Genomic DNA, 12,344 nt, shown 5'->3' on the forward strand with positions numbered 1-12,344 from the left:
ACCTGGGCCTGAGGTCTTACTAGGCTGCACAGTCCAGGAGAAGGCAATGACTTAGGGAAGATTCAAGGACGGCAAACGGCAACCACTCCACCCCGTTTGCTTTTAGTCCGTTGGGATTCGCATGGTGTATACACAAGCGTGCATATAAAACTCAAAAGTAAACCCATTTCTGTATTTAGGATAAGATTTTTTTAAAAAAGCCTGTCGTATGCCAGAAACTGGCTGGAGCCTGGAGCTTGGCACGGCAGACAGAGTTAGCAGTTTGTAGGCTTTGAAGTGGAAGTTTTTCCCCACTGTTTTACTAGCAATGAAAAGAATTTTAAAGGAAAAGCACCGACATTGGTGAGGAGTATTTTTCCACGGTGAACGATGTAATGTCTTTCGGTATAATCCTCTATTTGGAAAGCTAGATGCCTCGGAAAGCTGCTGGCCCTACCAGCCATGTCTTACCCAACTGCCGCACACGAGAAATACATCAGTTGTGAATATTTTAAATATACCATCTTCTCTTATAACACCCAGCACTGGCTCACACATTGTCATGAAGTAAGATTTTAGGTGTTTTAGAGCAGTGGGTTCTCAAATTCAAAGGGAAGAATAGCCTGGAGATTCATTAGAGTTCAGAGGCTAGGGCTTCACAACCATAGATTCTGGTTCAGTACGAGTGCCTGCGTGTGTTTGTGTGTTTGTGTTTGTGTGTGTGTGTGTGTGTGTGTGTGTGTCTTACAAGTATTTTTTTTGTGGGGGAGGGATTGTCATTTTAACAAGCAACCCAGATGATTCACATGTAGGTGGTCAATGGATCTTACAGAGAAACATCACATTTAGAACCTATAAAATATTAAAATTCTATGGCTAAAAGAATTGGGAGTTTAAAATCACAATATTTCTATCTATAAAAGTTCAAAAATCATTGATCACTCTTGGAAAGTGAAGAGTCTGCCTGCTATACCTTTCCCACAGGTTATCTGATTATGTCTTCACCACACTCCTCTGAGGTAACCAGGGTGTGTGATCTTATTTTTGACTTGGCGGATAAAGAAATTCATGCAGGTAAAGTGATTTAGCAAACGCTACAAAGCTAGTTGGGGCAGTTCTCTTGTCTGATGTCAAATAAGACACCCCTAAAGTGAAAAGCTCTGAGAAATAACATGAAGCAAATATAAGCACGTTTCCTGATCCAGTTTTACATCACGTTTTCCTCTTCTCTCTAATTCAAAGCTTCAGCAGGCAACTCGGGGCTAAAGGAAGCTTGTCATTTTCCACCTCCAAACACTGGCTTTGGGGACCCATTATGGAGAAGCTTACAGCCAGCCCCTGGTATGCTAACCTCTAGTTTTTCTTGGGAAAAAGAAAAATACGTGTTCCCCTATGGTAAAACATCACCACACACATTTTCCTTGGCTGACGACTTTGATATTACCCCTAGAACAGGCCCGGCATGAATTTTAAAGTCACTTTAGATCTAGCTTACGGGGCCTAGAAAAATGGGGTGCCTCTTAAAATCCCACAAATGTTGCGTATGCTCAGGAGAGGAAGTATACAGATGACTTCTTATTTCAGATACTTGCACTGGGACTTCCGGGCTCTTTGTCTGGTTTGGGTTCACAACACCATATCATGAGGTGCTGTAGGGAAGATAAAGAGTCTTTGATGGTGGAAAATCACTCATTCCTTTGCCCTCCAGGGAAAACCTGCCTTCTCGCTCGTGAGAAAAACTCCAAATGTAACGGACAAGACAAAGAAATATTTAATCAAATTAATTTAGGAAACCCCAGCAGAAACAATGCACCTTTTCAACAGTTTACGATGTTATGAACAGACAACGTCTTGTATGTTGAGTCTGTCTCCGGCTCCTGGGTGAGAAATGCCGTTTGCCATTAGACACTAGCTTCATTCTAGAGCTCAAAGGAACCATGTTCATTTGCCAAAAACCTGCTGCTTTGTGAACTATAAAAAATAGTTTATAAAAATCACTAGAAACATTCTTAAAATATGATGATGATGATAAAGCAGTCTTTTCCCAGAGTACCCCTGACTCCTAAGCCCTCACCAACTGTTTCAGTCAGCTTGGCTGCTCTAACAAAATACCCAGACTGGGTGCCTTATCAACAACAGAAGTTTATTTCTCCTGGTTCTGGAGGCTGGGAATCTGAGAATAGGGTGCCAGCATAGTCGGGCTCTGGGGAGGGCGTCTTCGGGGCTGCAGACCTCTAACTTCTCACTGTATCGTCGTATGGCAGAAAAGGAGTGAGCTAGCTCTCGGGCCTCTTCCTGTCAGGGCACTAACTCCATTCATGATGTAACTACCTCCCAAAGGCCCTTTCTTCAAATACTGTCACCCTGGGGGTTAGGACTTCAACACAGGCATTTGAGGGGGACACACACATTCAATTCTTAACACCAACCCGGAACCAAAGGGATGGAGATGGCTTGGGCATATTTTCAACAGACCCCCAAAGAAGTCCACTTCTGTGGCTGACTCCACCTGAGCCACGTTCCCATCTCTCTTTATGCCAGCACATAATTCCTCCGGAGGCAGCAGAAAGACTTTCTAAGAGGGCAGGCTAGTTTTAGCTACTCTCCACCCACATGATTTTTCAAAAGTGTTAAAAAACTGATTTTTTTTTTGTTTTTTTTTTAATACTTCCCTAGCACTTTTCAAAGAATGACCAAACCATTAGGTGGCAGACACCAAATAAGAGTATTAGAGTTGGCTCTGAGATTTTTTTCTGACACCCTGTCCCTACTCGGAGCTGTCTCCCGGAGAAAGACTGCAGATAATACATGGCTCTTTAAACATAGACAGTGGATCACCCACTCCGAAATCCTGTGACACAAAGACTGCACGAATCATTTCATTCAATGTCTGATGAAAATCTCTGTCTCGGCCAGCCATGATCGATTTCAAAACAGCATTTGCCTCATGGAAACAAACCAACCAACAAAAAAAAGTTAAAATGACGTGGTCTAAGTTTTTATACTGAAGTGACATGTGATTTAAAATTACAATTTCTTTGCTTTTGGATGGTAGGAATGGCTCATTAAATTTCTTGAAAACATCCCCAGCTATGGAAATTTCACCATTAAGCCGAGCCTTCGAACCACACAGATCAGTATAAGACTTGGATAGTGACAATGTGGCATGTTAGGGACAGAATGGCAAATGGGGTCCCCTGCACTTGGAAAGTCAAACTCTAGATGGGAGGGAGAGTCACTGTCACGCAGGGGACCCTGCTCGCTGCGCCATTTGTCGTGCAGGGTCTCAGCTCCTACTCCCCGCCCAAGAGCGCAGGACACGGTAAGGCCAAAAAGGAACACCCACGGAGCCATAGATAGGGGAATCAAACCAATATATTCTCGCTGGTGGCTGGGCTGGAGACACAGGAAGCAGGATCTACATAATCTGCCTAACAGCAGTCCACGCTTGCCAGCCACCATCTTCTTGCTAGCCCCCATTCCTTTTCTGCTAGCGTAGCCACAGCCATTATATTAGTGGCCAATGGCCTACGGGTTACAGCTGACGGCCAACTAGCCACAGCTGCTGGCATCTGATCACAGTTGATGGCCATTTACTACCCGAGCCAGCACCTTTCTATGTGAGGCCGAGAGCCTGGAAACTGCTTTTTGGGGTTTTGTCCCCACAGTCACTGACCAGCCTAAGTCATGTGCATTTGAATGGGAGTTACTGATACAACAGTCCGCTGAGGGGCTCCTGTTGAGGGCACTGAGAGGGGATTTCAAGGGAACCAACTGGCTTTGTTGGCCAGTCACACATCAAATGAGCCCCCTGTCAGCTGTCTCTCCTCTAATTTAGCAAATTGTTTACAGCAATCAGCTGCAGTCCCTTTTATTGTCCTGCGACGTAAAATTCCCCAAGTGAAATATTCATCAGACCTCACCCCCCTTTAACCAGAAGGAAGGGAAGTCGAAGCAGATATTGTAGCACCGACACCTTACCAAGTGGTCATCGTTATTATGAATAATTCTCTTGGTTTGTTGACAAGTCACATTGCTTTAACACAGAACTGATTTCCTTAAAGGGACAACGCACCCTTGCCGAGAAATGCTCATTTTGCTACACCACATTCTTTTTCATACACTCAGTGCTCTGTAATTTCCTCTATTGCTTGCATTTGGAAGAGAACTGAGAAATTTGTATGTGTTTGTCCTCACCCTTCCGGAAAACAAAACATGCATCAGGGGACAAAGAAGCCCACTCTGGTGGGACACGCCTGTCTTACTCAGCACCCACACGCAGTGGAGGCCCCGGGCGCCCTGGGGTATATCAGCTGGCTGATTCACCAAGTAAAAAAGGAGACAAAAAAGGAGAGCAATGCCACCCCCAGATTCTCTCACATGAAACCGCTGCTGGACATGCACCTGGGCTGGAGTAGACCCAGGAGCTTTGGCTCATTTCTGCAGAGTAAGTAAGGCAAAGACAGCAGCCAGATGTGGCACGCGCAGGCCTGTCCTTAAAATGTGTACTGCTGGGCCAGGGACACCAGCGGTTACAGTGCGAGCCCCTGACCCACGCTCCATCTCTTCCTGCCCGAGGCCCTGTCCCACGGCACCAGAATCCTCATGCAGGAGTGGGGGACAGACCAGTGCCAACATCCAGGGGACTCAGGGGATCTTTTGCAAATAGCTGTCCCTGGAGCCCAGGGCGCTCTCACCGGGCTAGATCTGGGAAGAGGCTGGGAAGTGGGCTTTTGGCTGTTTGGGAAGGAAACTCGGGGCCCTAGGAACCCAGGAAATGGACTAAAAGTGGGAGTGCTGGCTCTGTGTGCCATGGTCCTGTCACCCTGTGCAGAGGAACATAACCAGCTTGGGACAGCCAAAAAGAACCTTTAAAGCATGTGGCCTGGGGCAGCACTTGGTGGGTTCTTAGGGCAGTGCTGGCCGTGGGTCTGTGTGGTGGCCAGTGGGGTGAGCCTGTGGAGTGGGCCTGTGGGTGGGCCTGTGGGGTGGGTCTGTGGGGTGGGTCTGAAGGGCCTGGGCCTGTGGGGTGGGCCTGTGGGTGGGCCTGTGGGGTGGGCCTGTGGGGTGGGTCTGAAGGGCCTGGGCCTGTGGGGCGGGCCTGTGGGGTGGGTCTGAAGGGCCTGGGCCTATGGGGCGGACCTGTGGGGTGGGTCTTGAGGGCCTGGGCCTGTGGGGCGGGCATGTGGGGAGGGTCTGGAGGACTTGAGCCTGAGGAGCTTCATTTGAAAAGTAAGGAGGTTGGAACCCAGGATTGTCAGCTCCACTCCAGACCCGATTCTGTGGGATTCTAAGATCTAGTTGTTCATTATTGATGTCTCATCTCAAATACTGGACAATATAAACACTGGACAATATAAAAGAAAATATGAAAAAAATTCATAAAAGGGTGAAAATTTTCAATCTCAGCCTCTCTAGATCAAGATGAACAATGAGATATTCTGGTTAATGAATAATCTAGCTAATAAAGTTATTCGATTTACCTTTCACAGGTGACTATCAACTAATCCAAGGATAATAATACCCTGAACATTGAAACGACGATCAATCAACACATTCATTGGATTATGAGTGACTCAAAACATCTCCAGCCTTCTACGCACCGTGAACTGTGTGTAATTAACACAGAATTCATTACAGAGGGAAGGGTGGACATGCTGGGTAGGTCAGAAGACTGAGGCTGACAATTTTCACCATATTTAAAGTGTCAAAAGCCTTTTCTATGGATGGGACCACCTCCTCCAGGTGCCTGGACTTGGTTTGTTTCCCTCCTGATACATTTTGACGACAGCAGGCAACACCACCTTCTCCTGAAGTTTGTCATTGTCACGAGACAGGGAAAGCACCCACATAGTAAAGCATCAGCGTCAGGAGACACGGAATGCACTCACGGTTAGTAGCACTGACCTGTCCTTTCATGTCTGGAGCAATAGGAATGGTGGGCCAGATGGTCGAGTAGACGCCAAAGAACACCAGCCAGATCAGCATGCTTCCCCAGACAGCCAGGTGACTGAACTGTGGGAGAAAACATACCGTCAGGCAGGGCCTCTCCGCCGGCCCGGGAGCCGCCTGACCCCACGTGCTGCAGCATCCCTGGGTCCACGAGAGCTTTCTTTATGGAAAGATTTCCAGGCACTGGAGAGTTCTATCTTCCTAATTTCCTCGTTTAACAACGAATTCAAGTAACTACTGGCCCTGAAGATGAAGGGACTTTGGCCACCACAGCTGACCTTCCTGGAGGTCATCCATCCCATAGTGTTCACTTGCCCTCTCCTTCCTCACCAGTTGCTCTGATGTGGAGCTGTATAAAACACGGTCTCAGTATTCTAGTATGTGCTGAAGAGAGAGTGCTGAAGAAACAAAACGCACACGATGTGTTTATTGATCATTTTGAGACTTCGATTGTTCTTTCCGTTTTCCAAAGAACTTTTTAAAAATCTGGAATGAATGTTACATCTTTACAATGTCCCTTTATGTAGCTACTGAGTTGTGAAGTTTTTCTCGTCTGCCTTCTTACTATGATGAGACTTAGCTTCTTCCTTTCTTCCACATTCCATGATCTAATCCATCATCAAGTTCTGTTAGTTTTTTTAAAAAAATACACCCAGAATCTTAGCACTTCTTACTGCCTCCTCCTCTAACGTCTAAGGCTAAGCCACCACCACCTCTCCCCCGGATTAATTGCCATTGTCTCTTAATGGATTCCCTGCTTCCACATTAATCTCTCCTCCCTCCCCCACTGTCTCAGCACAGAATTCAGAGCCTATTTAAACAGCAGTGATAGACAATAATGAAACAATGGTTATAATCCCAACACTGGAAGTAATCAGAATGTCTAACATTGGGGACTGATTAAATAAGTGACGGGATAGCAATAAAATAATACTCTTTCATCATAAACAATGATTTTGGAAAAGTGTACTTTAAGGGATGGAAAATGGTCATGACATATAGTTTAAGTGAAAAAAGTTTACAAAACTGTTCTGTAATATATTATCTTAAAAAATATACACACAGAACAAAATCTGGAAGGTCACATAGCAAAGTGTTAACCGTTACTATCTCTTGGTGTAAAATTATGTAAACTTAAAATTCTCATTTTTGTCTTTCTGTATTTTGTGTGTGTATTGTTTTTACAATGTGCATATACATTTGGACACACACATTTGAAATGAGATGGCTGTTAATAACTTAGAATTAAATGCCAAGCTTAGTACTAAGTGTATGAAGTACCAAGCAAATTAATCATGAGGAAACTTTGGTTTGTAAATCTACCCTGATAAAGATCAAACCACAATTTTTACAAGCAAAATTTAAAATAAGATGCTGGATATTACTTATTGTTTTTCCAAGGCTTAAAAAGATATCATATTTTTCTGAAAAGCATCTATACTGAATAGAGAAATAATTATAGAGAAAACTTACTTTAGTCCAAGCTGTAGTCTCCAAACCAGCTTTCAGACAAACAGTGACAACAACATACTGTGAAAAGAAGGAGAAATTTGGGCATATGTATTATCATCAGTTATTTTTACTTTCCAGGAGAAATCCCAAGTCTCCCCTCCAGAGCAGCTCTCCCAATGCAGCTGTACTTTGAAAGGGCCATCCAGGTAGCTCATTCTCTAGGGGTTAGTTTTTAGTTTTAGGTTCACTTCAAGAAAAGCCCTCATTTTAGTGATTGTCTTCTCCCAACTTTAGCTCTTTACTTGACTTGGAAGATTTGGGAGAAATCACCTTCCTCAGTGCTGTTTTGTTTCAGGGGTAGAGGTGAAACAGTCATTTGAAGAATGGGATATCCGTCAATTGCCTGTCCAGAAATCTTGACTCTACCAAATCTTCACTAACAAATGAGGTAAGCATTGCATGACCATTCTGAGCGTTAAGGCATCTAGATTATATAATTTAAAGATCAGAAATAAATGCTAATGAGGAAGGCCTTATATAAGAGGTTTCGAGGGGCAGAATCCACACATGGGCCATTTAAAATGGTTCAGCAAACAGAGAAATAAACTTACTGTGTAAACAATATTTCCAACAAATAAATAGTCTGTGGCATGACCATTGGCTAATACAGTATCTGAAAAACAAAGAAGTTACTATTAACCTCTGGAGCACAGCACCGCAGTCCATTTTATTCAGAATGCAAAAAAAAAAAAAAAAAAAAAAATTGAAATATTTATCAAAATGTAAGGGAATTTTGAAAATTACATTATCTATGATTCTAATCCTCCTCTTTCTGATTCTTTTTCACCGTATATTTTTTCCAAATGAAACAAACAAAATCAGGTTCCCAATAAATCAAACAACCAAATGCTTGCATTAAAATTTACAGTTTTATAAAGATGAAAATCTCTTTGTTGGGTAAAAAATAGGAATAGAATAAAAACGTATTAATCTATCTTTATTAATGTTTCCAAGGGTTCATTTACTATTCATCTTTATTTTTTGCTGATTGGGAATTATAGGCCAATAAAAGAAAATAATTACATGAATGCACAGTCAATTCATAATTACTGAGCTCAAAGAATTTGAGGGGGATATTCTTTAATCTTGTTCACAAAGACAACTGCACGAACTTCTGGAGTCTATAAATGAGGGAATGCAAACAATCTGATGAGAGACGTCTAGAAAACACAACTAGGATTTTGAAGCTTTAACTTTTATACCTTTTCCACTTGTTTGTTTTTAAGGATGACTCCTACAATGTATATAACCATCACTACGGTTTTATACAGAACTCTAATAGAGTTGTCTAATTCGTGTCAGCTAGCCTGCTGTGAAAAACGCTTGTTTTTATCCTGAGGGGGCAAAGCCTGTTTTAAGATCAGGAATGGTTTCTTTGGATGAGACTGCCAATCTCCTTTTATTCTTTTTTATGCTCACATTCAGGTCTGTGGCCTACAGGTCACGTACGCAGGGATTTTTGTGCTTAAATGGCCAACCCAGTCGCTGTAACACACACATATTTGGCTCACCGATTTACCCCCCTGCTTGTTGACTACTACCACTGAAGAATCAAGATCTGCTTAGTTTTCCAAAACACCATAGTAATCTAGTCACATCACAGGTAGAATCTGGTAATCCTGGAACCCTGGATCCAATTCCTCCCCCTTCATAGATGGGTGAATTTGTGACTCAGGGAAGATGAACCTGTATAATGCACCATGACTATCGTAGGTACAGGCCTAAACTGAGGGATTGCACTGGGGGAACACATGGGTTATCCTGGGGGGGGCAAAGGGGAGTGGAGAGAGAGAGAGAGAGAATGACTTAAAAAGGAAGGCTCTCAAAGCTTAGGGGAGAGGTGGCAAAGACAGACTCAAGCTTAGGCAAGATTTCATGTAAAGGGAAGGAAGGGAAAATTTTTTTAAAAAGTAAGGAAGAGGCCAAGTTAACTGCAAGAAGTCAACAGGTTGAGTAATTAACAAATAGCTATTCAAAACTGTGGGGGTGCGTGCCCTGGCCCTAAGATTGTTTTAATAATAAATGGGACACTTTTAAAGGCATACATGAATAAAGACACACTTGCGATTAAAGCATTTCTTTGATTCTAACAAAGATTATTGCCTTCAAAGTAGTAACATTATTTCATTTACATAACAAATATTTATCTGAAGTCACTTTATGCCAAGTACTATTACTGGAACTTGGGAGACGAGGTCCTTGTTTCATGGAGCTCACCCTACACTAAGGGAGACAGAACATAAACACACAGACAAATAGATATGTCAGGTGTAGGAAGTGCTACGAAGAAATACAAGGTGGGATAATGGAACAGAGAGGGACAGCAGCTGCTATTTCAGATAGGGAGTTCAAAAAAATCTTTTTGAGAAGGTAACATTTGAGTAGATCTGAATAGTATGAAGAAGTGAATTAAATGAATTATCGAGGAGGTGAGCACTTCAGGCGACAGAAATTGCCAACAGTCTGAATACAGACACACTGATGAACTCAAAGACCATCACAAAGACCAGTTTGACTGGAGACCCTGGGAAAGTGCTATCACAGTTAGAAGGGGCAAGTGAACATAGGCCATGGTGAGGAGGTGAGGTTAGGTTGTCAATTGTGATAGGAGACTGCTGGAGGAGTCTGAGCAAAGAGTGACACGTACACTCTTTTTTTTTTTTTTTGAGTTATGCTCTTAAGGGAACAGTCTAGTGTTTATGGGAGCTTAGATCTTGGACTACCCAAACTAGAACACCAAGAAATGCAATGCCAGTGTGAAAATGATTGTAGGTGACACTGGTGGTGTGTACAGCTGTACCCAACATGGGAGCCACGAGCTGCTGTAGTTATTTACATTTAAATGAAAAGAAAATAAAAGTTAAAAAGCTCTGTTCCTATGAGGGGCTGGAAGGACTGGGAGAATGAGGAGTCATTGCTTAAGGTGTACAGTTTCAGTTTTGGGGGATAAAAAAGTTTGGAATAGATAATGGTAATGGCCACATCACATTCTGACTATAATTAATGCCTCTGAATTATATACTTAGAATGGATCATAGAACTAACATTACAGAACCCTTAGATGAAAACATAGGAGTAAATCTTTATGGCTGTGGATTTGGTAATGGTTTCTTAGGTATGACAGCAAAAGCACGGTGACAAAAGAAAAAAATAGATAAATTAGACTTCATCAAAAGTACAAACTTTTGTACTTCAAACGATACCATCAAGAAAGTGAAAAGACAACCAACAGAATGAAGAAAATATTTGCAAATATTTATCTGATAAGTAACTTGTATCCAGAATATATAAAGAACTCTGAAAACTCAACAATAAAAAGGCAAATAACTCAATTTAAAAATGGGCAACAGATTTGTATGGATAGTTTTCCAAAGACATACAAACGTCTAATAAATATATTAAGAGATGATGCTCAACATTGTTCTTCATCAAGGCAATGCAAAATTAAAACTACAGTGAGATAGCATTTAACACCTACTATGGTGGCTACAATAAAAAAGATAATAACAGCCAGCAAGAATGTGGTGAAATTATCACCCTCATACACTGTGGGTGGGAAAGTAAAATGATGCAGCCACTTGGAAACTGTCAAGTCAGCTCCTCAGCAGGTTGTGCATAGTTACCATATGACCCAGCAATTCCACTCCTAGGTACAGACCCAAGAGAAATAAAAACATATGAGTGAAACATATTATACAAAAACTTGCATATGAATATCCATAGCAGCATTATTCACAATAGCTAAATGCCGTCCACTAGTGACTGGATAAAATGTGGTATACCCATACAGTAGAATATTACTGAGCAATAAAGAGGAATACAATACTGATATATGCTACAACATGAATGAACCTTGAAAATCTTATCCTAAGTGAAAGAAGCCAGTCGTAAAAGGCTATATATATATATATATATATATATATATATATATATATATATATATATTTATATATATATAGTATGGCTCTACTTGAACGAACTGTTCAGAATAGGCAAATCTATAGATATAGAAAGTAGGTTAGTGGTTGCCAGGATCTGGGTTATTTGGGGAGAAGTAGGGAGTGACTGCTAATAGGTATGGGGTTTCTTTTGGGGGCAAGGAAAATGCTCAAACATTGATTAAGGTCATAATTGCACAACTATGTGACTATATTAAAAACCATAGAATTGCATGCTTTGCATGGGTGCATTTTATGGTATATGAATTATATATCAATAAAGCTGTTATTTAAAAAATTCAGCTCCTCAGTCGCACTTAGCCACATTTCAAATGCTCCATGGCCACAAGTGGCTAGTAACTACTATGTCAGACAGCACAGATACAGACGTCTCCATCATCACAGAAAGTTCTATTGGACGTCACAGGCCAGAGTGGCTATGTTGGGGGTGGAAAGAAGCGATAGAAACTGGCACATACTGCAAAAGTAGAGATGATAGGACTTGTTTATGATTTGGATGTGGGGTGGAAAAGAACGTAAGGAATCCAGGATGATTTTAAGGTTTTTGGCCCGAGTAACTTGGTAAACAGTGGTGTCATTTACTTAAGATGGAGAACATTGGTCTGGTCACATTCATACAGGAATTCTGATTAAAAGAGTAGCACATAAAAATCTGGTACCAAGTGATCAATATTATACATTCACAATAGGAAGAACAGATGGCAATGAAGCATGATGCTATTCACGAGAGGATATTTAGAAAAATGAAGTAGAGAGGAGGAGTTTGGCAGTGGAAAAAAAAAAAACAGTAATGACAGTAGAAAACACTGTTTCCACTCTGCCACTATTTTGTTTTTTAAAATTTTAGGGTTCTGAGTCTCAGGTTCCACATCTATAAAATGGGGGGTTTATATCAATACAAATGATTGTAGTATCACTAAGGTTCCTGAAAGGAGAGAAAAT

The 12,344-nt window shown here is 41.8% G+C and overlaps 1 protein-coding gene across 1 annotated transcript in view; it reads right to left on the reverse strand.

The window, feature by feature from the left end:
- Window positions 1-12,344, reverse strand: part of ATP8A2 (ATPase phospholipid transporting 8A2) — a gene marked incomplete at its 5' end in the record, with an annotated part of 553,717 nt that overhangs the window by 122,230 nt on the left and 419,143 nt on the right. Inside the window, 3 exons of the mRNA XM_081046135.1 lie at window positions 5,887-5,994; window positions 7,405-7,461; window positions 7,995-8,056. Of these exons, the coding sequence (XP_080902261.1) occupies window positions 5,887-5,994; window positions 7,405-7,461; window positions 7,995-8,056 (227 nt within the window). The remainder of the gene's footprint in view (window positions 1-5,886; window positions 5,995-7,404; window positions 7,462-7,994; window positions 8,057-12,344) is intronic.

Source organism: Rhinolophus hipposideros (assembly GCF_964194185.1).
Source record: "Rhinolophus hipposideros genome assembly, chromosome: 4".
NCBI classification, from domain to species: Eukaryota; Metazoa; Chordata; class Mammalia; order Chiroptera; family Rhinolophidae; genus Rhinolophus; species Rhinolophus hipposideros.